Genomic DNA, 24672 nt, shown 5'->3' with positions numbered 1-24672 from the left:
TAATAAAACTTATTGAGGCATGATTTTAAAGCAGACCAAACTTTCCCTACCCAAAGATGATGCACAAATCATCCCATTAAAATAGAAAATCCTAAACTCCTCTCGGGTTTAAAAAACCATGATACAAGCCTAATGTTTTCTCATCGAGAATCCATCAGGGCCCATATGTCCAAATGGCAAAGAGTTTAAGAATAAAAAACATAAAAGTTAACCGGATTCTGACTCTGGGAAGAGACAGTCCAACTCTGAAAACACTAAAACATCACTAAGACATCTGTCTCTAATAAACAATGACTCTAAGATGGGAAATGAAACTATACACACCCATATTTGGCTCATTTTGGGAAGGACTATAAAAGTACGTTAACAGCTTCTTTGGAATGTGAAATAAAAACAAGGAGTTATTAGTTTATGATATGAATTATAATTGCAGATTTATATAAATCAAACAGAAAATTTCTGATTCCTTTATGTCTTTTCTTCTTGTTGTTAGAGACAGGGTCTTGTTTTATTGCCCAGGCTAGAGTCTAACTCCTGGGTTCAAACAATGCTCCTCCCTCAGCCTCCCAAGTAGCTGAAAACACAAGCACATGGCACTGTGTCCAGTGTCATTTATGCCCTTTGGAAATATTTCAAAGTTATAACACCAAGATATTAGGGCTTAGGCTGTACTACCTGTATAAGCAGTGATCCTCTAAAATTCGTTCAAAGTATTTTAACATTTTCATAGGAAAAATATTTAAATATATATATATATATATATTTTTTTTTTTTTGTAGAGTCAGAGTCTCACTTTACTGCCCTCGGTAGAGTGCTGTGGCGTCACACGGCTCACAGCAACCTCCAGCTCTTGGGCTTATGTGATTCTCTTGCCTCAGCCTCCCGAGCAGCTGGGACTACAGGCACCCGCCACAACGCCCGGCTATTTTTTTTGTTGCAGTTCGGACGGGGCTGGGTTTGAACCCACTATCCTCGGTATATGGGGCCGACGCTCTACTCACTGAGCCACAGGCGCCGCCCATATTTAAATATTTTAACATTATACATATAATGCTATAATTATAGCTCTTTGGGTGGTCATTCATCTGAAAATTCTCTAAAAGACAATTTTATAACAAAGATTCTACTTGGGAGATATTTTATCACACAAACTAGAAAGTAAAGAATGACAGCTTTAAATATAGTTTCTAGTTTAACTACAACTCTTGGCTTGAATATGTCAAAATTTCCAAAAACCGGCCTATCATATAAATTATAAGTAGCATATAATAGTCAAGAATATCTCAATTTGTGTTTTACTCATTTCCCCTACACAAGAAAAAGGAACTGCATTTTAGACCGACCAGAGATGGCCATTTTAAAATTCACATTGACTTTTTAATGTCTTTTACATGCAGTAAGTTAGGCCAAAGAAAGGAGTAAAGATATTTAAGAACACAATTCTAAGATATATCAATATCTTTCATCAAATTTTAAAGATACTAGGAATCCAAAAAAGTTAAGAACCACCACTTTAAAATAAATACGAGTAAACATGTTTAACATGGTGAAAGCTAAATGCTTCACTACAGTGAAGATAATTTTTGGCTGATTATGGGTTTTTAAATCCTTTTTATTTTTAAAAATACAGTATAAGATTGATATTTGTTAGCACATACTTGAACAATGCAAAAATGCAGTGTTTCTCTAATATTCTCAGACCAAACAAAATCAGGCAATACTACTAAAAACAAAATATTAATACAAACACACTATATTTCAGGAACATCAACACTGAGATACTTGCCTTCTAAGCAATGAATATATAAACACAAGCTTTTCATTTTGAAATAATTATAGATTTACAAGAGTTGCCAAAAAATCAATATACAAGAAGGTCCTGTGTATTTTTCACCCAAGTTCCTAGTACAATATCAAAACAAGAAAACTGACATTGGTGCGGTCCACCAAGCTTATTTCAGATTTTACCATTTTACATGCCTTCGTGTGTGTGTATAGTTTCTACACAATCTTACCACGTGTAGGTTTGCGTAACTACCACAAGATACAGAAATGTTCCATGACCACAAGGCTCCTTCATTCTGTCCTTGCATAAAGACACTATCATTTCTAATTCCTGGCAACTACTAATCTGTTCTCCATCTTTATAATTTTGCTATACATGTAGTTTTTATAAACGGAATTATACAGTAAATATTCTGACATTTTTTCATTATGCATAATTCCCTAGAGCTCTATCCAAGTTGCATCAACAGTTTGCTTCTTTTTATTGCTGCATACTATTCCATGGTTGTAGCACAGTATAACCATTAACCCACTGAAAGGCATAAGGGATGTTTCCAGTGCATAGCCATTGCAAATAAAGCCACATGAACATCCATATCCAGGTTTTTATGTTAAGACAGGTATTCCTCTTTCTGGGACCAACACCCAGGAGTACAACTGCAAAGATGTATATAAATCCATATTTAGTTTTATAAGAAACTGCCAGAGTAATTTCCAGTGTAGTAGTGATTCCTCTTAGTAATTCTTTTTCAAAATTGTTTTAGCTATTCTAAATCCTTTGCCTTTCCATACAAATTTTAGAATAATGCTGTCTACGTTTACAAAAATCTTCCCCAGGGTTTGATAGGAATTGTGTTAAACCTGCAAGTCAATTTGGGGAGGAATGATAATTATAACATGTTGTCTTCCGACGCATAAATATGACACTTCTCTCCATTTATTCAGATCTTTGATTTCATTCATTAGCATTATTTTTTGTGTTAAATATGTTTTGTTAGATGCATACCTAGGTATTTCATATTTTCTTTGGCATGACTGTTAACAATATTTTAAATTTCGGTCTCCACATGTTCACTCTTAGCATGACAAAAATGCAATTAATTTTTCTGATCTTATATCCTATGCTCTTGCTGATTTCATTTATTAGTTCTAGAAATTTTCCTGTAGACTCCTTGAGATAGTCTATGTAGACATTCATCCTACCTGAAAGTAGTTTTACTTCTTCTTTTCCTGTCTGTATGCTCGTCAGTACTACATCGAATAAAAGTGATCCTTGCCTTCTTTCTGAAATTAGGGGGAAAGCATTCCATCTAAGTATGATGTTACATGAAGTCTTCTGAAATTAGGGGGAAAGCATTCCATCTAAGTATGATGTTACATGAAGGATGTCTACAGATGTTCATCAGATGAGTATGTTCCTCTCTATATCTAGTTTGCTGAGAGCAGGCAAAGAGTAGTAAATTAATATAGGGCAAAATACGGATTTATGAAGAAAGAAGCTCAAGGTTTTTGCACTGTAATATGCACAAGTGCACATCCTTTGACATTTAATCGCCATTAAATGCTGAACTGAAAATATGAGAAATATTGTAGCATATATGTAGGTTTTCTGTTTATATTTGAAACAACTACATATACTTAATCTAAACCTTTGCAATGTATTAATATGGAGCTATAATAATTTAGCTTTCACTGATATCTGTCTACCTGGTAATAAGAAATTAATGCAGAAACTAAATATTTTATCTGTAAAATAGTTTGTCTACAAATTAAGAAACATCTAATATAGAGGTTTTCAGGTACAGAGTTATAACATCCTAGGAAGACTCCAAATCTCAAGTGAGATGACAAAGTTCTCAATAACAAACTTAATTCATTTTAACTTTAAAATAAATTTAGAAATTTTATGGCAGTAGAAAAAAGTCATAAACAATGTTAGTGTTTGACAAGTACTGGAAAGTTGTGAATTTGTAATTTAAGAAATAGTTTTCCCGGGCGGCGCCTGTGGTTCAAGGAGTAGGGCGCTGGCCCCATATACCAGGGGTGGCGGGTTCGAGCCTGGCCCGAGCCAAAACTGCAAAAAAACAAAGAAAAAAATAGTTTTCCCAGTTTAGAGCTTCTATAAGGTATAGTTTTTTAAAGAGTAAGTTCTTTCCTAATGCTGCTTTGAAAAAAAAAACCTTACTTACCTAGAAATTCACTTGGAGCCTCACTACAAGCAGGCGATCCCACAGAGCTAACAGCAAGGCATCCATCAACTCCAGCAGGGCCTGGTCTCAGCGAGCAAAGCAGGAAGTGTGCCTCAGTCAGACAGACACAGCTTGAATGTTCTGCCTGCTCTTCCTTTGGTTAAACTGATACAACAAGCAGAATGAGCTCTCTACTTTGTACCGCAATCTCTACACAGAAATTACAAAGACTGCAATGAGAGATTCCAGGATTTTTTTTTCCTTTCCTTTCTAACTCTGTGAAGTCAACTTAATACACATTCCCAAAAGCCCATACAGGGGAATAAATCAAGCTCACTGAGCATGATGTAGCAACCCTTTTTATACCCATATCTTCATAAATGACAGAAAAGGTAGAATGTAGATGGGATGAGATTAAAAGAGGAACTCAGAGGTCCCAAACCCAGCTAGAAGAAGGCTCCACAGTGCTTCCTTTCTGAGGACACAGCCCAGAAACAGAAGGGAACTGCACCAACACAATCCCTTCATTAGCAGGACTGAGGACTAATTCCTCTTACCTCATAACTCTACACCAGCACCAAGCACGTCCAAGCCACGTATTTCAGACAGAAGAAGGGATTGTGAGTATTAAGAACAGAGAGAGGAGGATGGTTGTCCATGATTTCAAACAGTAAATTCAGATATCAGGACTTCCCAGTTGGCTGCACGAACCTGCTCTTAAACCATCTCCACTGGAGGTAGATACAATGCTCACTGTATTCACAGACAGGATATCTGGGAATCTCAGAAACTGAGATGAACAAAGGAAAACCTAGGAAACCTGAGAACCTAGGAAAAATGACTACAAGGAAAGAAAGGAACCAAGTTCATCAAATAGAAAAAGGAGTACCCTATAAAAGCCACTTATTGTAGCACTTTCCGTAGTGTTAAAATATGAAAAGAAAATGCTCCACAAAATCAATCAAATGTAGTCCTATAAAGAAAATAAAAGTAGTCTTACTGGAAACTTCAGAAGCAAAGGTATCTGTGAAAACTGTATTTTCAAAGTTCGGAGGAAAATTATTTTAAATATGTATTTCTATATCCATCCAATTTTTTTTTTTTTTTTTTTGAGATGGAGCCTCACTCCGTTGTTCTGGCTATAACACAGTGGCATCATGATAGCTCACTGTAACTTCAACCTCGTGGACTCAAGTGAGCCTCCTTCCTGGGCTCAAGTGAGCCTCCTGCCTCAGCCTTCTCAGTAGCTGGGATGACAGGAGAGCACCACCACACCCAGCTAATTTTTTCCATTTTTAGTAGAGACAGGTCTCACTCTCGCTCAAGCTGGTCGCAAACTCCTGACCTCAATTCTCTCAGAGTGCTAAATTACCAGTGTGTGCCACCACACCTGGTCCATCCAAATTATCATTCAAATGTGAGCACCTTTCTAGGCAAAGACTTGAAAAATTTTTCACAAATCCTGTCTGAAGTTGCAAACAAAAAAATAATCCAAGTGAAGGAGAAAGGAGGCCAAGAAATTTGTAAAATTAAGTAAATAATATTTAATGTAAAAAATTTGCAAGCAAATTAAAATTTTATTACTAAAAGAGAACAAAAACAACCTGGTTCTTATCTGTAGGGTAGGAAAAAGAATATGGATTAACTCTGGACGTGAAGGGTGGACACTAGTACAAAGAGAAACAGACAACATATCTTGCAAACCACTTGGGAAGAGATAATAGTGAAAACTTGAATAAACTAACAAAATATGGAGAGAGATAATAATTAAGGCTATTGAAAAACACAGAAAGATACCAAAAACAAGTCTAAACATTCCAATAATAATAAATATGAACAGATTAAATTCACCTATTAAAAGACCATTTCATAGATTAGACATAAATCTAATACATACAGGTAGCTACATACAGGCATACCTTGGAGATATTGCAGGTCCAGCTCCAGATCACTGGATAAAGTGAATATTGTAATAAAGGAAGTTATACAAATTTTATGGTTTCCCATGCATATAAAAGTTATGTTTACACTATATTGTGGTCTATTAAGTGTGCAATAACATTATGTCTAAAAACCAATGTGTTATACCATAATTTAAAAATATTTTATTACTAAAAAATGCTAATGATCACCTGAACCTTAAAGGGCTCATAATTTTGCTGCTGGTGGAGGGTCTTGCCTCCATGTTGATGGATGCTGACTGATGAGAACAGCGATTGGTGAGGGATGGGGTGGCTGTGGCAATTTCTTAAAATCAAACAACAATGAAGTTTGCTGTATCAACTGACTCTTCTTTTCATAAAAGGTTTTTCTGCAGGGCGGCGCCTGTGGCCAAGGAGTAGGGCGCTGGTCCCATAAGCTGGAGGTGGCGGGTTCAAACCCAGCCCCGGCCAAAAAAAAAAAAAAAAAAGGTTTCTCTGCAACACGCAACGCTGTTTGATAGCATTTTACCCACATTAAATTTCTTTTAAAACTGGAGTTAATCGTCTCCAACCCTGCTGCTGCCCTTTCAACCAAGTTTATAAAATCTAAAACCTTTGCTGTCAGCTTGGCGCCCGTATCTCAGTGGTTAGAGCACTGACCACATGCACCAGAGCTGGTGGGTTCGAACTTGGCCCCAGCCTGCTAAACAACTATGACAACAACAACCCCAGGCATTGTGGTGGGCACCTCTAGCCCCAGCTACTTGGAAGGCTGAGGCAAGAGAATCACTTAAGCCCAAGAGTTTGAGGTTACTGTGAACTGTGACGCCAGAGCACTCTACTGAGGGCAACATAGTGAGACTCTAACTCAAAAAAAAATTTGCTGTCATTTCCATAATGTTCATAGATTCTATCTCAAGAAACCACTTCCTTTGCTCATCCATCAAAAGCAACTCTTTATTCATTCAAGTTTAATCAAGAGACTGCAGCAATTCATAGTCACATCTTCAGGCTGTACTTTTAATTCTAGTTCTTTTGCTACTTCTACCACATCTGCAATTACTTCCTTCACTGAAGTCTCAAATACCTCAGTTATTTCTAAGGATTGGAATGAACTTATCCCAGACTCCTGTTAATGTTGGTATCTTGACCCCCTTTCATGAATCATGTATGGCTCTTAAAAGCACTAAATGATGAATCTTTTCCAAAAGGTTTTTGATTTCCATTGCCCATTAAAAGTATCACTATCGGGCGGCGCCTGTGGCTCAAAGGAGTAGGGCGCCGGCCCCATATACCAGAGGTGGCAGGTTCAAACCCAGCCCCAGCCAAAAAAACTGCAAAAAAAAAAGTATCACTATCTAAGGCAGCTATATAGCCTTGCAAAATGTATTTCTTAAGTTAAGATTTGAAAGTCAAAATTACTCCTTGATCTGTGGGCCCCGGAATGGATGCTATGTTAGCAGGCATGAAAACAACATTCATTTCCTCATGCATCTTCAGAGCTCTTGGATGATCAGGTGCACTGTCATTGAGCAGTGATATTTTGAAAGGAAACTTTTTCTTCTGAGTAGGTCTCAACTGTAGGCTTAAAATATTCAGTTAACCATGCTGTAAACAGATGCATTATCATCCAGACTTCATTCCCATTTACAGAATACAGGCAAAGTAGACTTAGCATAATTCCTAAAGACCCTAGGATTTTCAGATTAATAAATAAGCATTAGCTTAAAGTCACCAGTTACATTCATTAGTCCAAGAGCGTTAGCCTGTCCTGTGACAGGCATTGACTTCTCTCTAGCTATTAAAGCCTTAAGACTGCCTCTTCTTCCAATAGAAGGCTGTTTTGTCTGAAAACTGAAAACTGAAAAATCTGTTGTTTACCTACCTTCATCAGTTACCTTAGCTAGAATTTCTGGACAATGTGCTGCAGCTTCTACATAAACACTTGCTGCTTTACCTTGTACTTTTCATTTTTCTGCAGCTTCCTCATCTCTCCCAATCCAATAAAATGGAAAAGAATCAAAGCCTTGCTCTGGATTAGGCTTTGGCCAAAGAGAATGTTGTACACCTGCAATATGGTTGTTTTGCTTTCTTATCATTCATATGTTCACTGGAGTAGCACTCTTAATTTTCCAGGTTCATTTTCAAGAACTTTTCCTTTGTATTCACAACTTAGCTAATTGTATGATGCAAAAAGCCTAGTTTTTGGCCTATCCCAGCTGTCAACAGGTCTTTCTCAAAGTTTAATCACTCCTAGCTCTTGATTTTAAGTGAGAAATGTACAACTCTTCCTTTCATTGAAAACTTAAAGGCTACCATAGGATCATTAATTGGCCTGATTTCAATATTGTGTCTCAGAGAATAGGGAGGCCTGGCAAGGGAGGAGGAGGTAGATGGGGGGGGTCTGTCAAAGACATATAGCATTTATCAATCAAGTTCACCACCTTATGCAGGCATGGCTCGTGGCATCCCTAAACAATTATAATAGTAACATCAAAGATCGCCAATCACCATAACAGATATAATAATAATGAAATAGTTTTGAATAGTGTCAGAATTACCAAAACGTAAGAGAAATGAAGTGATTATACACTGTTAAAAAATGGCACTGATAGACTTGTTTGACACGATTGCCACAAACCTCCAATTTGTATAAAATGTAAAATCTGCCAAGTACAATACAGCGGAGAACAACAAATGAGGTATCCGTACTGTTTAAAAGATTTAAACAGTGTCAAAGTAGAATTTAAGGCAATAAATATCAAATAAGTTATGGTTTCACACTGATAAAAGGTATAGCTCACCATGTAAAATAAATTATAAACTTATGTGTACCTAAATAGCTTGGAAATAGTATAAAGCAAAAATTAATTAAAATACAAAATTCACAGATCAGAGCAGGAGCCTAGCACTATTTCTAAGAAAATGACATATCACAATAAAAACATAAGGAAATAAAGAATAAACTATATAATGAACTATCTCAATTATATATAAAAACTCTGCATGTACCAAATATTCAAATATTTTAATCACATAAACAGCAGTCACCATGGTAAGAATTACAATGTATAAAGCCACAAAGAAAATCTAAAAATATTCCCCAAAGCAGAAACCAATAGAGCCACTGGCTTCATTATTAACTTTAATGTACTAAAATTAGAAGTAAAAAACCAGGCAGCTAAAAGGCAAAATGGATCAATCTACTTTGAATTTTTTAATCATCTTTCTAAATAACTTTTGGGTTAAACAAGAGACCAAAGATAAACCTTAGCAATGAACAATGACTGCACAGTGACACCCCTGGAATGCCATCAGAGTGTGGGAGAGGGAGGGCAACAGAGTGCATTAAATCCATCTATTTGAAATCAAGACAATAAAGAAATTAAGCTTTTGATTCAAGGCACTGAAACTAGAGAAAACAAAAAGAAAAATCAGAGATCCTAGAAAGAATAAAGATGAAGGAAAAAATGACATAAAAAACAAAAGGGTAGTGATAAAAATAATCAAAATCTAATTATTCAATAATAATAATAAAATAGACAATTTCCAGTAAGTCTCAATGCTGAAGACTAATATACTCTGTAACACTTTTACAAAACTATACCAAAGTTGTTTAACAACACCTGATAATTTAATATAACAACAAATTTTTTGTCCACACTTATTTTGCTACACATCACTGATTGATTTGGGCACAATAAACTAGTGGCACATTAACAGAAAGGTTAAGTGTCCAGTTGTTTTCTTTTAAGTAATTCTATATTTCAATCACACAATTACATAATATAAACTGAAAGAAATAATAAACAACAAAAATGAAAATTACCTATGAACTCTACCCAGTTCTCCTTCAACCCTACAAGGTTGGTGAGTACCCTCCCAATCTTATTTGCCTTTTTTACAGCTTTTTATAAGTTTTATTATGCAACAGTTAAGATGTAAGAAGGAAAAACAGAACATTACAATGAACACCTGTGTACCCAACAATTTTGAAAATAAACATCACCAACAGTTGAAACCTTGCAGATATGTGTACGCCTACCCCTCAGAAGGTAACCTATCTTGCTCTCAAGCATTCTTCACATGTGTGTACCCTTAAACAACATATTAATATCAAACTGCTTTGTATGTTTTAAATTTTTATGTAATACTTTAATATTACATGTACTCTGCCAATTTGTTTTCCCGTAAGTATTATGCTTGTGAAATCCAGTCATGTTGACATACATGTGTCATTAATTTTCACCAATATATAGAACTCAGTATTAATACTGGAAAAATTATTCCTCTGATATATACTCAACAATGCTGTTAAAAACATTCCTTGAAAATCTCTTGCATGCATGTGTGGGAGCTTCTCTAGGCTGCATATATAGGAGGAATACTGCTGGGTCACAATATATGCAGATCTGTAACTTTACTAGATACTGCCAAACTGTATTCTTTTTTTTTTTTTTTGGTTTTTGGCCGGGGCTGGGTTTGAACCCGCCACCTCCGGCATATGGGACCAGCGCCCTACTCCTTGAGCCACAGGTGCCGCCCTGCCAAACTGTATTCTAAATAGTAAAGAGTTCCTGATGTTCTATAGTCCTACCAACACTTAGTGTTGTATGATTCTAGTTTTTCCCTAATGTGAAAAGTATAAAAGAGTGTTTTATTGTGGTTTTAATTTATACCATGAAGTTGAAGATTGTTTTCATGTGCAGACATTGGTTTCCTCTTCTGTAAATTCCTGGCTTCATTTCCTGATTAGAGTGACTATACTAATCAAAAGTCTCTAGCTCAATATTCTAATGAAAGACTTCAATGAAGCCTGGTTTTCTGTGGTAGACAGAAACCATTCATTAACCGTTTCTTTTCCAGAACACAGTAGTCTAACATGAAAATCAGTGTACTGGTGTACAGCTCTCATCAAGGTTAAGTCCTTCTTTGCGTTAATCTTCTTTAACCTGCATTTCAAATGATCAGAATGCAAGCAGAAGACTCATCTGTGAAGTCTGACATCACATGCATGTAAACATTAGGGCATGTTTTTCCAAGATTAAACTAACAAATTAAAAAGATGACTACACCTTGACCTCTGAAGTAGATACAATCCCTAAGTGGACAAAGTCAACACAAGCTAAAAAGCAGTGAACACTTCTACCACATGTAGGTAACTTCTGACAAGGAAAAGGGAGATGGGAATTCCAAGGTCTACCACTATTCCAGAATCTACCAGATTATAGGTCTCTGTCAGTTTCCTGTTAGGAAGAATGAGATGGACAATAGAACCACACAGGTTGCTATGAAAAGTAAACAAGGTAATATTGGAATGCTATACTTGTACATGATTTCATTCTATTTTTTGGATGAAGAAATGAAACAAAGAGAGGTTAAGTACTCATTCGGGGTCACAGTTAATAAATGATTCCAATTCCCAAATTCTTAATATTACATTGTAATATTCATAGTCTCTCTCCAATATGGGTCTCAAGACACAGACAGACACAGAAAGGAGATGGCTAGGGCCAGAAAAATCTAAGATAGGAAAAGTACTCAAATGTTAAGAAAAAAATTACAATGAGCAAAAGACAGGTTACCTTAAATGATAACTTAATCATTTTCCTTTGTGTGACAAATATACTTTAGACTAACTGTCAGCTTTAGGAATATATGGCATTTGTGAAACCCACTTGCTTGTTAAGACGCATTTAATAAAAATCCTCTTATAAATCATTTTTAGGTAAACAAACAGTTTGACCAACTAAATGGTAGCTGGTATAATTCAAGAGAGCCAATACTGGACAGAAAGTCACCTACCTACTGCGGGTGCATCATACTCATCACCAAGCAGAATTTCTGGAGCAGAATATGCAAGAGATCCACAGCTTGTAGTGAGCTTCTTCCCTGGTTGGAATTTGTTGCTGAAACCAAAGTCTGTCAACTTTACAAGACCTTGTTTTTCAAAGAAGACTACATTCTCCGGCTTTAAGTCTCTGTGAACCACATGGAGTTTATGGCAATAAGATATAGCGTGAACTATCTGAGCAAAGTACTTCTTGGCCAAGTCTTCATTAAGACCCTCCTCGTGTTTCATTATATAATCAAACATATCTCCTCCATCCCCAAGTTCTAGAATAAGATATAGTTTGGTCTGGGTGTCAATAACTTCATAAAGGCGCACAATGTTAGGATGCTGTACTAGTTTCATGCATCTCACTTCCTGGAAAAGATGACCAGTAGCTAGAGTGTCCAGTTTTGTCTTGTCAATAACTTTTACTGCCACCTTTTCACCTGTAAAGACATGTCTAGCAAGTTTAACCACTGCAAAATGACCTCGACCCAAGGTTTTATCCAGATCATACAATCCAGCAATCTTTCCATCATACCCTCGCTTGAATCCTGCCATGCTGGTCCAACCGGAGAAAAAAATTTTAGACTGTTTGAAATAGATCTTCTTATATAAGAATATCTGGTGAAAATAAGAAATTCATTTTCAGTGTCGCCATGGATATCTACAAAATAAGAGGAGAAATAAATTTTCTGTTACTTTTCCTTCTTTTACTCAAAATGGCTTCATTTTGCTTGTTTTCATTTTAAGAAAATCTTGAAGGAAATAAATTGAGACATAATGAGTCAGGGTCATTTATAAGAACCTATTTCTATTTTAGAGTTTACATTATAAAGGTTGACAATTGAAATACCCAATTAAATTTTACAAACTGAAAAAAAATTAGTTTGTTGGAAGCAATTTTTTTGTAATATCAGAAGAAAGAAACTGGCAAGTTTGATGAGCTATGTTTAAAAAACAAATATTTTCCCAAAGTTATTTCAATTAGTGTCTTAAAAATGAGGCAAGAGTTGACAAGAAGGAAAAACACAAAGAATAAATGTTTGGACAGAAACCCAACAACTTTTTCCTGTTTCCCCAAGATCACCAATATTTTCTTTAAGTGCAAAAAAAAAAAATCTATTCCACAAAGCCTTCTCTAACTCTCCCAGCTAGAATTGCCCTCTCTCCTAGGCATCTCCAAAGTGCCTTGGGCTACTTCCCTCCCACGTGGTCTCATTCTATAGGCATCTGGGTAAACAATCTCCATCCTGACGCTGACCTTCCCTCAACACCTGCAACAGTGCTTACATATAGCAGGCTATCGAGACAGTTTTATCAAAGTTTGCAATGCAACTTTTTTCCAAAATGTTTTTGTGTCACTACCTAGGACAGAACTTGACATACAGTAGATGCTTAATGTTAATTAATGGTACTCGCTCTTTGTATTTAAAAGTTATGCCTATTTTTATTATGATTTTTCCAACTCTCAAACATAACCCACCATGATCTGCTTATATTACAAGAGTAAACAAGCAAGCATTCTTACAGTTCATTTAGGTTGTAAAGACCAGTTTTAAAGACCAAATTTATACTGCATTTAAAATTCCACAAAATCTATTTGCTTTTAAAATAATATTAAAATAACTTTCTATCAAATTCACCCTTTCAGAAAGCACTAAATACTCCTTTATATTTTTTCCCATTAAATATATTTTTATGAAAAATCTAGAAAACACAGAGTGGGAAATAAAAATAAAAAGGTATCCAAAGTCATAGCACTGAAAATCAACTGTACTAATATTTTGATGGTCACCCTCCAGGTATTTAAATATACCTTCTTTACGATGTTTGACAAAGTGCGACCAGTCTGTAGGTGACTTTATATCCTTTATATCCTACTCTTTTCATCTGACATACTACCTTCCTTTCTTTTAGCTTTTTTGTCAATTAGGAAAGAAAAATCTTTTTAGGAGAAAAATGCAATTAGAACACATTAAAATGGCAAAAAGAGAGGGGAATTTTAAAAATAATCATCCCACCCTTTATAACATCTGTTAACATTTTGGTATACAGGTTTCCAAATTATTTTCTATTTATAATATATACACAATTTTTTTTTAAAAAATGGGATAATACTGGGGGAGGAGGAGGTTGGGGTAGAGAGAGATTTCTAACTACTTTTGAAATATTTCTCTCCAAAAAACAATTTAGAAAAGTTCATACAAGTTCACTTTGGAAAGTTAAGAAAATGCAGAAAAACGTAACAAAGAAAATAAAAATCACCTGTAATCTCATCTGGGCTGACTTCCCATCAGGTCTGAGTGTATATATCCTTTAAACACATGCTTCCTTACAAAGTTAACATACTGTACAATGAAGCCGATAAATTACTTTTCCTCTACTTTATAAGGGCACAATGGCTTACACCTGTAGTCCCAGCACTTGGGCGGCTGAGGAGGTGGACTGCCTGAGCTCACAGGTTTGAAACCAGCCTGAGCAACAGCAAGACCCCGTCTCTAAAAAAAATAGCCAAGCATTTGGTGGGCACCTGTAGTCCCACCTACTTGGGAGGCTGAGGCAAAAAAGCCCAAGAGTTTGAGGTTGCTGTGAGCTGTGACACCACAGCACTCTACCAAGGGCAACAAAGTGAGACTCTGTCTCAAAAAATATATATATTATATATACATATATATGTATATTATGTATACATGTACATTATGTATATAAAGTGGTCATCCTATATATACACACACATAAATTATACATACATATATATGTATACATGTATTATATGTATGTATTATATAAATATGTATGTATATATGTATACATATAAATGTATGTATAATATATGTGTGTGTATATATAGGATGACCACTTTCCTAGTACTAATTTCTTTTATATCACTGTTTTTTATGACTACAAAGCTGACATCTTTTTAAATGGCAAACATCACTAAAATAGGCCATTCTAAAGCAATGGCCTATTTGTATTATATATACATATATATGTATATTATGCATACATATATATAAAGTGGTCACCCATATATACACACATATATTATATATACATATACGTATATGTATATACGTATACATGTATATGTATCTATAGATGTATAACATATGTATGTATATATGTGTATGTGTACACACATAAATACATATACATACATACACACATACATATACATGTATGTATATATACACACACATACATATATGCATATGTGTATATGTGTCTATATGTATATGTGTATATATGTATGCATATTATATATTACACATACATACATATACTTATATATATGTGTGTGTGTATATATATATATATAGGATGACCACTTTCCTATGTACTAATTTCTTTTAAATCACTGTTTCTAATGACTACAAAGCTGACATCTTTTTAAATGGCAAACACCACTAAAATAGGCCATTCTAAAGCAAACTTCTTATTTAATACATGCATATAACTAGGCTGGACCTAAATGAAACAGGCTCACTAGCCAAGAGCATTTATAATATGGAAATTCATGTTTGAGAAACAAGTACTTGTGTGTGCTGCAAGAAGATACTGATGTTCTCCCAGCTACAGAGAGCAGGAGAAACCGAAGCGTGTGGGCGTGGCTGGAGAAGAGGAAGGAAGTGTGGGTGGCCCTACACACGTTTTTGCAAGCTGCCGAAAACAGTTGTAGAATCAGCTTCTGTTAAACCTACTATCGATTTGGAATTCACCCTGTTATTCTTGTTAAAACCCACTTTTAGCTTTTCATTGACATGATCACCATTGCAGTCTGGTCTATATATCAAATGTCTCCTACTCACAGCTCTCCATAGGAGAGTTAAGGACAAAACCTGGATACCACTCTAGACCAATCCCAAGGCATGAGAAAGTAGAGGAGTTAAGTAAAAAGAGCTGTGTACAAAAAAGATACCACTCCTACAGTCTCTGCATATTAACTAAGTATCTTGTTGGGAATATTATAAATTTCTCCCAAAACCAGACCACCAATATTCCAATTTACAAAAACCTCCCAAAGACATTAAAAGTTTTTAAAAAAAATCTATGCCAATGCTCTCCAACTGATATAGACAATTAAAAGCTGAGTTTTTACAAGCTACTTTAAATGTGTATTTAAAACTCTTACATGTGGAAATTATCTGATGTTTTTCATAAATACCAAATATTGAAAATTGTAATCCTTACCCATTGAATATCAAAACTAAACTGTACATCTATAGAAAAGCCAACTAAAGTTGAGGGACACTCTCTCAATGATACTACCAACCTGATCTTACTATAAAAATTTTTAAAGATTCTGGCAGCACCTGTGGCTCAAAGGAGTAGGGTGCCAGTCCCATATGCCGGAGGTGGCGGATTCAAACCCAGCCCTGGCCAAAAACAAAAACTACAAAAAAACAAAATTTTTTTTAAATATTCCTAAACAAAAGGGTATAGGCTGAAAGACAGTAGACTGTATCTCCCAGGAATAACAATAACCACCAGTTCAAGCAAAATAAACACAACCCTATCATGCAGTCATTACTGCTGTTTTATTTATCCAAAGTAAACAATATTCCACTTATTTAGAACAGCAAGCCTCCTTCTGGGAGTTATCAATATAAGCTATACAACAAAGATGAAGAAACAACAGACAGGTCAATAGGTACTAAGGTATGGAAGAATTTAGAGTTTTTCACTGGATTGGATGAATGTTGTTCCTAGGTGGCTCTCATGTATTAGCAGTATCAGTCCATATTCCATCACTGGAAGGAATCAAGATGAGAGTACAAATTAAAAGGTTCAAGTCATTTGTTATTAGCTATGTCCTAACAGGTAAAACTGTACCCTCAAATCTCTAAAAAAGCTTTTTCCAAGGGAAAGTAATTGCCTACTAAAAGTATATTCTTTGTTTTCGTCAATTTTAATGGACTCATGGCCACTGATAGGACTAGAAATATGCTGAGACGCCTACTCTGGTCTCTCAAGGCAGTGAGCTGGATGCAGAATTTTGGAAGTGCTGGTTTAAGTATCTTTATTTCCTCTAAGTAAAACAAGCTATAGTTCAGGATGTACCAAAAAATCCGAATGTATTCAGGAGCTAGGCAAATCATAGATGAGTACTTTCCGTTTAAAGGAGTTAACATCCAAGCCACAAAACTTGCACCCGCGTTGCAGATAATAAATTCAAATTCTTAAAACAGATTCTGCCTCTCATTAAAGCAATGAAAAATGCTAAATGTGTACCATTTGTACCTAAGAGTAAATGAGACTTAAAAATTAGCATGGCAACAGCTTTGGCAGACAGGGCTCAAATAATAAATGACTTAAACAAAACCCGGTGTGTAGACATTACTCCAAAATAAAGCCAACCCACAATTACTCATTGCTGCCCGCAAAACAGAGTAAGTTCAATGTTCCAGAGAAATAAAATACTTAATAATCTAAATCTCTTCTCTTCCAAAGCTTTTATTAGTACTGTCAAAACTCATTTTAATTCCTATCTTTTTTTCCCTTGCTGATATTGTGATGAAGATTGTCATTAAAAAATGGTCAAATAAGAAAGCTGAAACAGAAAAAAAACACTAATCCATAAACCAAAATACTGGCTGGCACCTAATATTTCACTGATTCTGACTAAAAAGACATGATCATTTGGGGATTCTTACATTGATGTGACTGCAAATCACCTTTCTGAAATCCAAAACACTCTAAAACCTGAAAATTTTTGAGTGCTGATATGCCAGAAGTAGAAAATTCCACACCATGGGGCAGCGCCTGTGGCTCAGTGAGTAGGGCACCGGCCCCATATGCAGAGGGTGGCGGGTTCAAATCCAGCCCCGGCCAAACTGCAACAAAAAAAAAAAAAAATTCCACACCTGACCTCCATGTGACAGTCTCAATCAAAATGCAATCAGAACTTTGTAGTACATACAAAATTACTTTAAAATACTGTCTAAAATTGTCTTCAGGATATGTGTAGAAGGTATACACGAAATATAAATGAATTTCATGTTTACACTTGGGTCCCATACTCAAGATATCTCATTAAGTAGATACAAATACTCCAAAATTAGAAAAAGGTTTTAGAGTGTTTTAGATTTCAGAAAGGTGATTTGCAGTCACATCAATGTAAGAATCCCCAAATGACTGTGTCTTTTTAGTCGGAATCAGTGTACATAGTTCCCCATCTTATTTTATTATCAGTACATTCCTCCCTAACTGGTCCAACCAACTGGTCTCCAAACACCTCTACCAGACATACTAGGAAGGTCCCTGTCTCAAGCTCTTTAGTCTCTTATAGAAACAGACATCTAAAAAGAGGTATTTTCCCTTAAATCTGCCTTGGGCAGTTCATAGAAAGCATCCCAGAGAAATTACTTTTTGTGTGCTTGACCTAAGAAATAAATTGGTGATTGCAGAGAAGAGACTTTTCAGGAAAGCAACTTGAGAGAGCTTAATACGACTGGGACAACATAAGCAGAATAGAAGGGACAGATCAGACAGCTAGGTGAGGGCCAGACAGCTTTATACCCCATGCAAATAATGAGTTTATGCTTCTCAGGTCTAGTCAATCCTTGCCCAGGCTTTAGGGTCCATCCCTTTCCCCTCTGCACCTCTATGCACACACCACCTCCCTAGTGCTTGGAGACCAATTGGTTGGACTCGGCATCATACCCTTTGACACTAGGGCAGCGGTTCTCAACCTGTGGGTTGCGATCTACAGGAACTGTATTAAAGGGCCATGGCATTAGAAAAGTTGAGAACCACTGCACCAGGGCCTTTATCACAATTATGGGGTCATATGATTATTATCTGTTTGGTTGTGTGGTTAATAATGTGTCCCCCGCTAGACTAAATAGGAAGTTCAGTCCAAGTAAGAGCTAAGTCCATTTTATTCAGTGTTATATACCAGAGTCAGACAAGTATAGCATCAACCCATATATACACAATTTATTAAATGAACAAATGAAGGCTGGCATAAGGAGCCAAAGAAGAATCCTGATCGGAAAAGCAATCAGAGACAACAATTTAACAAATCACTCTAGCAGAAGAGTGAAGATCAGACTAGCACTGGGAGACAGGTAAGAAGACTATTGAAAATGTCACCAGATAAATGGTATGTATATGTCAGTATACACCCAGTGGTAAGAAGGATGTAGTAGAAAACACGCATTTAGTAGAATCCAAGAACTCAATGCACAGAGAGTAAGGCAATGAGAGAACTCTAGAATCACTCTAGTGGAGAGTGGTAGCTGAGAATATGGGACAGGAGTAGTCAACGTATTAGCATAGAGTGGAAGATTGCTTCTTCTATTACTAAAACTACAATTAAAAAATAATCCAAGTCCAACCCAGTTGTATTAAAATGGGTATGGTTTCTATTAATAGGCTGACAAAATTAATAAACTAAGGATTAGATTTTTAAAGTTTCTTCATCAAGAAACTTGAGTACATAGACTATGTACCAAGCATTACTCTGGTCTGGGGATGGAGAGATAAATTAAGTAGTCTATGTCTTCAAGGAGCTGGCAGTCTTTGGGGTTTAAGATACCTGCATGTCAACAACTGAGAAACTGAGGCCAGATGAGGGTGTAATTTGACCACAGTTATATTGTATAATTCATGCTTCTGGAGCATTTTTTCATAACTCACATTAAATGGTCCAGGCAAATATGCAGTTGAGAGTATGGTGTTTAGATGTAGACAGATCCAATATTGCTTTGGGCCTGGAGACACTCCAGAACTTAAAATATCATGTCAAATGGACAGAAAATGCCCTCTGAGTTTGAATAACTGCTAAGCAGCCACATGGCAACAGACTGGGGGGAATCACGCCATAAGAAAAGGGGAAAAGGCCTGATTTGTCATGGAAGAGCCTACCTGAACAGAGGCCAAATGTTGGGGGTGCCAAAGCAGATTCTCAGGAGGCTCTGAAAGTGGCAGAGAAATCATGTTTAGAGAGGAAAGAGCAGAAATTCTCTGTAGGCAGGTTCCTCCCCTACTACCAGCCAGAAATGATTTCCTATGGAACAGAGGGCCACAACCCAAAGCAGATGTGCAGAAAAACAGATCCTCATCTGTGGGGAAAACATAGCTCTAGATTATCCACAACAGAACACACACGCCCAGCACTCACTCAAGAGGCCATTAAGCCTAAGGGATTTTACACTACCTCTTCCCAAACCAAAACAGCAAAAATCTTTCTCCCCATCCCCTCAAACTACTCCCCCATTTCTTGACTTCCTTTTCAAATGCTTTAAAGAAAGAAAAGCTACATTGTCCCTGCCTCCACAACTCCCTTTCACCTACTTGGATCTAAGTTCTTCTCTCACTTGACCTTGTCTCCTCATCCTCCCTGAATCCTCTAGCTTTTCCCTTTTTCTCTGCCTGGGAGCTCCACCTCTCCTTCAAGACCTCCTCCAAGGCAGACTGTTTCTTGCACTCACCTCTGTGCTTCTACAGATTTTCCCTATGCCTCACCACAGTATTCATTTCTTTGTATTGTTATATTGTTTACCTTGGTTCCTCAATAGTTTCTAAGCTGCAAAGTCAGGAACTGGTTTTGAGTCACTTTTCTACTACTACCCTCTGTCCTAGGGCCCCAAAACCAGACACACGAAGGTTCCATCAGTAAATAATCAAAGATTAAGTTTATCTTCAAAACTGCTAAAATCCACTCAACTTTTCCATCCAAGTCGCTCTAAGAATTTACCTCCACATACATGCACACTGAAGTACACGAGTTCTGAATGAAATGACCGTTTTCTTACAAAAGAATCTCAGCTAAAAAAACTATCTTTTGGTTGTTAAACAAGCATCTGGGAGGCAGCTAAATTAAGTCTTTTCAGAATTCTTCATCTGTTTTTAATTCCTAAAATTCTGGACATGTGGAAAGTTCATTTGTACCTTTTTCTTCCTAAGTAGTGTAATGAGCTCTTAGGATCAGACAAGCTGCTGCAGGGAAGAAATCATGACTTATTGATAACTAGCACTTAGAACCATAGTTCACTATCTCCAAAAATAACTATTTTTCTACTTAGTTTCACTTTCTATATGAGGGAAACACCCACAGTGAAGTTTAGATGGATTGTATTTCCTGCGACAAGTAAAAATACCATGAAAACCTTTCAATTTTAATATGAACATTTAAAAGCCTTTCTCTTAGGATTATGTGATTAAATTTGAACTATAAAGGTCCAATCTATACTTCAGCTCCAGAAAATTAAAAATAAAAATTAGTGTAATTTCTGAGTTCTAATATGTTTACGCTAATGAATCTTAACTGCAATATACAGAAAAATTTACTCACTGATAAAAAATTAATAGGGCAGGAGTAATTTTTATGCAAAAAATGAACAAATAAAATAGGATTATACAAATTAAAAAAAAAAAAAAGGTGGTGAAGTTTCCTGCCTAAAAGCCTTGAAGATGAGATTATTATGAACAGTTAGCAACATGCACTTGATTTTCTACATTGCTTCAATAGGCGACCTTGGGAATGTCATGTAATTTCTCTCAATTCCAGTTCTGTAAAATGGGAATGTCACTCATTTTCCCCACGGGGACAATTACACAGATGATAAAAGAATCAACATGTATTTGGTGTTTTTTAAAAAAAGAAACTTGTCTAATTAGTATGCTTTCATCACCACTTGTACAGTACATTCTTCTTTAGGAATCCAATTCCAAGAGAAATATTTAAGCAGACGTTGAAGACAGATTTCCTTAAGGGAATGATTTTATAAATCTGGAAAGCGATGTAACAAGATTATAAATTAACAAATTCATTACATAAGCCTTGACAATCCAGGCTTTAAAGTACACTGATAAATATTCTGATAAGTTCAAGACTGCTTTGGGACACAGTGCTTCAACCACATACAAGTAATCTAGAAACCCAAACTGAGGTATTCCATGTTTGACAGGAATTTGGTGGAGATTCAACAGGATGCCCAACACTTGCAGTTCCATCCACTTGCAAGCCATGCTTCACCCTAAACCTGATAAAACGTTTAACACATTATTATCAACTTTACTACTACTCCTAAGGCTTTGAGAATGCACTCAATTAAATGGAAGGGGAAAAAAGTAACTTGACAGTTTGAAAGGTCCTATATCCTAAGACCTTTATAGATTTAAGAACCCCACTACTACAATTCTCGACAAACCCAGGATAAAAGGCTGCCACTTTCCCGGATCTCAAGTCCAAGGAAAAGGCAGGAAGGTTTTTGCTAAATGGTCCAAAAAAAATCAACAGGCAATGACTTCGGAAAAGAACACAGGTTTCCCAGTCCGAAAAAATTCTAGCTCTCCCTCGGAAATGGCACTGCTCCTCCTTCCTTACCCCGCTGCCCTCTCTCCACAGACAATATCCCCCTCTCTATTGTAAAGCTGCAGTTTGACCGTGGAACCCCCTTGCTGCAGACAGATCTCAATATTCGCTCGAAAAACGAAAACAAAATCAGAGAATAATACACGCCCTACGGAAAGACCTGGACGCGGGGCCCCGCGGGCGCCGCATTCGGCCCGCTCCGGGGCGGGGCGCGGGGATGCGGGCGCCTTCCAAGGTGCCGCAATCCCGCCGCGGCCACAAGGGCAGGGCCTCGGGGCGCCCGCGACTGGCCGCCGCAGTGACGGCTCCCGCCCGGCCCCCACCGCCGCCCCACCGCCAGGCCGTGCCGCGGGGTCGGGACCGCCGCAGCTCGGGCCCCGCGTCCTCCCGGGCCGCGCACGCTGCGGACAGCGCGGGGAGAGCGGAGCGCGCCTTACTTTCCGCCTGCGGCGGGCGCCCCGAATCCGGCACCCAGCCCGGCAACGGCGGAGGCTACTGGGGCTGCGGAGGCCGGCCCCGCAGCCCCACCCCCACCCACGGTCGCCGCGCCCCGCCGCGCTCCGCGCTCGCTCCTACCTCAGCCGGTAGGCGGGCGACCGTCCGCAGCGGCCGCGGCACCGACAACTCCCTCCCAACAGCCGAAACCCCGCACCCAGCGCTAATCATAATACCAAGCAGGGGGCCGGCCGCGGGAGGGGGTGGGCGCAGGCTGCGCCTGCGCGGGCAGCGCGTCACTGTGACGTGAGCTCTGGGGCGTGGTCGCGGGGAAGGCGGGGCGGGGCGGGGCGCACCTGCGGGCAGGCTCGCGTGCTGCTGGAGGGCGTCCTGCCGGCGTTCTGACCCTAGCTAGTCTGAGCTGCAGCCGGCGGGAGGAAGCGGGCGAGGCGTCCGAGAGTCGTGGGGCATCATGGAAGGAGAAACACCAGCAACACCGGACAACAGCTAGGAAAAGTAGCGCGAGCTGTCGGGGGAAATCGGAGGCCCGGAACTGTGTCTTGGGAGCGAGGAGCAGGGAGTCGCGCACTCTTGACCCTTTAAGGTTCACCCATCTCCCGCACAGGTTAAACAAGGAGAGGAAAAATGTATAGAGATATGAATATGCATATGTACACATATACATAATATGAATTTTTTCTCTACAGTTTCTTTTCTCTGGAACCTAATTTGAAAGAATTCTGTTGATTTTGTTGCTGTTTAAGCAAAAAAAGAAAAGCCCAACATCTGAATGCAGTGCTGACTTTAAAGGTCAGCGGCAGACACTAGCCCGACTAGGCGTCCTCTGGAAAATGTGGAAAAATTGTCCTGGGGAGTGTTTAAAGCACTTGGAGTCAGGGGTTCAAAACACGTCCCGGGGCATTACCGGTAGCCCTGGATGGTTCAGTGGCGTGATGGCTGGACAGTCAGGCGGGCTAGCTCAAGAAGGAAGCTTAGCGGCTGGAAAGGGTGCAGGAGACTACTCTTCCACTCCCTCCCCTGAAGCAAGGCATGCAGTGATAGCCAGCTCCCCAGTATTCCTGGAAGGGAGAACCATCAAGCCAGATTTCTCCACCCTCCTTTTCCCTGTTTCCCCCTTCTGTCCACTGTTTCAACTAGAAAGGAACAAGCCAAAAGAGCTGCTCCAAGTTTGGTTGAATACATTGGAGGGAGAAGAGAAACGCAGAAGGCTTTATAAAGCAAATCTCTCCGTTGACCTGCAAATGCTAATAGTCTTTTTCTTTCAGACTTTGTCTATAGCGTCAACTTTGCTTGTCAGAAGATGACTGGCAAGCAGGAATGAATTGCTGCCATGTGCAAACTGAGTGATTCCCAGGATAGTGTAACATTATGTTTTCTGTTAAGGTGGGGTCTTCACTGGCCCTAAGACCCTTAGCATCCTGTTGTGGAGGTTCAACAGGTAAAGCCTCAGGCAAGGCCTCTCCTCTTCAAGGCCCCTCCCCTGGGATCACTCTGAGTTGGAAAGACAGTAAAAGAATAATCTCATTTTGATGTGAAAATTGTAGTATCGGGCGGCGCCTGTGGCTCAGTCGGTAGAGCGCCAGCCCCATATACCGAGGGTGGCGGGTTCAAACCTGGCCCAGGCTGAACTGCAACAAAAAATAGCTGGGCGTTGTGGCGGGCGCCTGTAGTCCCAGCTACTCGGGAGGCTGAGGCAAGAGAATCGCTTAAGCCCAGGAGTTGGAGGTTGCTGTGAGCTGTGTGATGCCATGGCACTCTACCGAGGGTGATAAAGTGAGACTCTGTCTCTACAAAAAAAAAAAAAGAAAAGAAAATTGTAGTAGCATATTAAGCAAGAGCTCCCAACCTGTATTTGTGGAATTCTTTCCTTTGCTGCCAGAAAGCTGGAAGACCATGCAGTTTTCTCTTCAGGAAGGTATCACTATTCAGGGAATCCTATAGCCAACAAAAGGAAGAAAATACCACTATAATGGTCTCCCAAGAGGATTCCAGTGACTAAAGAACTCTGCTTTTAGCACTGCAGTTTCTGAGGTATAATAGTAACCACAGAACAATGACTAATAATACAAATGTAGCTCTTGAAAAATAAAGTATATTGGTGCTATGTAACTAAGGTTTTGAATAAATTCATTAAGGAAAACAAAAGCATAAGAATAGCAAAGT

At 38.1% G+C, this 24672-nt stretch overlaps 1 protein-coding gene across 5 annotated transcripts in view; it reads right to left on the bottom strand.

Moving 5' to 3' along the window:
- Positions 1-22754, bottom strand: part of SNRK (SNF related kinase) — a 57050-nt gene extending 34296 nt beyond the window's left edge. Inside the window, exons 1-3 of one of the 5 annotated variants that reach the window (XM_053599280.1) lie at positions 22630-22748; positions 19602-19651; positions 11702-12396 (exon numbers count right to left, since the gene is read on the bottom strand). In XM_053599280.1, the coding sequence (XP_053455255.1) occupies positions 11702-12290 (589 nt within the window). In that variant the 5' untranslated portion in view covers positions 12291-12396; positions 19602-19651; positions 22630-22748. Of the gene's footprint in view, positions 1-2988; positions 3070-3974; positions 4138-11701; positions 12397-19601; positions 19652-22629 lie in introns of those variants that run through there. The other 4 variants (XM_053599282.1, XM_053599281.1, XM_053599283.1 and 1 more) reach the window with 4 other exon arrangements.
- Between the last annotated feature and the right edge of the window lie 1918 nt (positions 22755-24672).

This window comes from Nycticebus coucang, chromosome 8 (assembly GCF_027406575.1).
Source record: "Nycticebus coucang isolate mNycCou1 chromosome 8, mNycCou1.pri, whole genome shotgun sequence".
NCBI lineage: Eukaryota > Metazoa > Chordata > Mammalia > Primates > Lorisidae > Nycticebus > Nycticebus coucang.
This window is presented reverse-complemented; position numbering and strand designations above follow the sequence as displayed.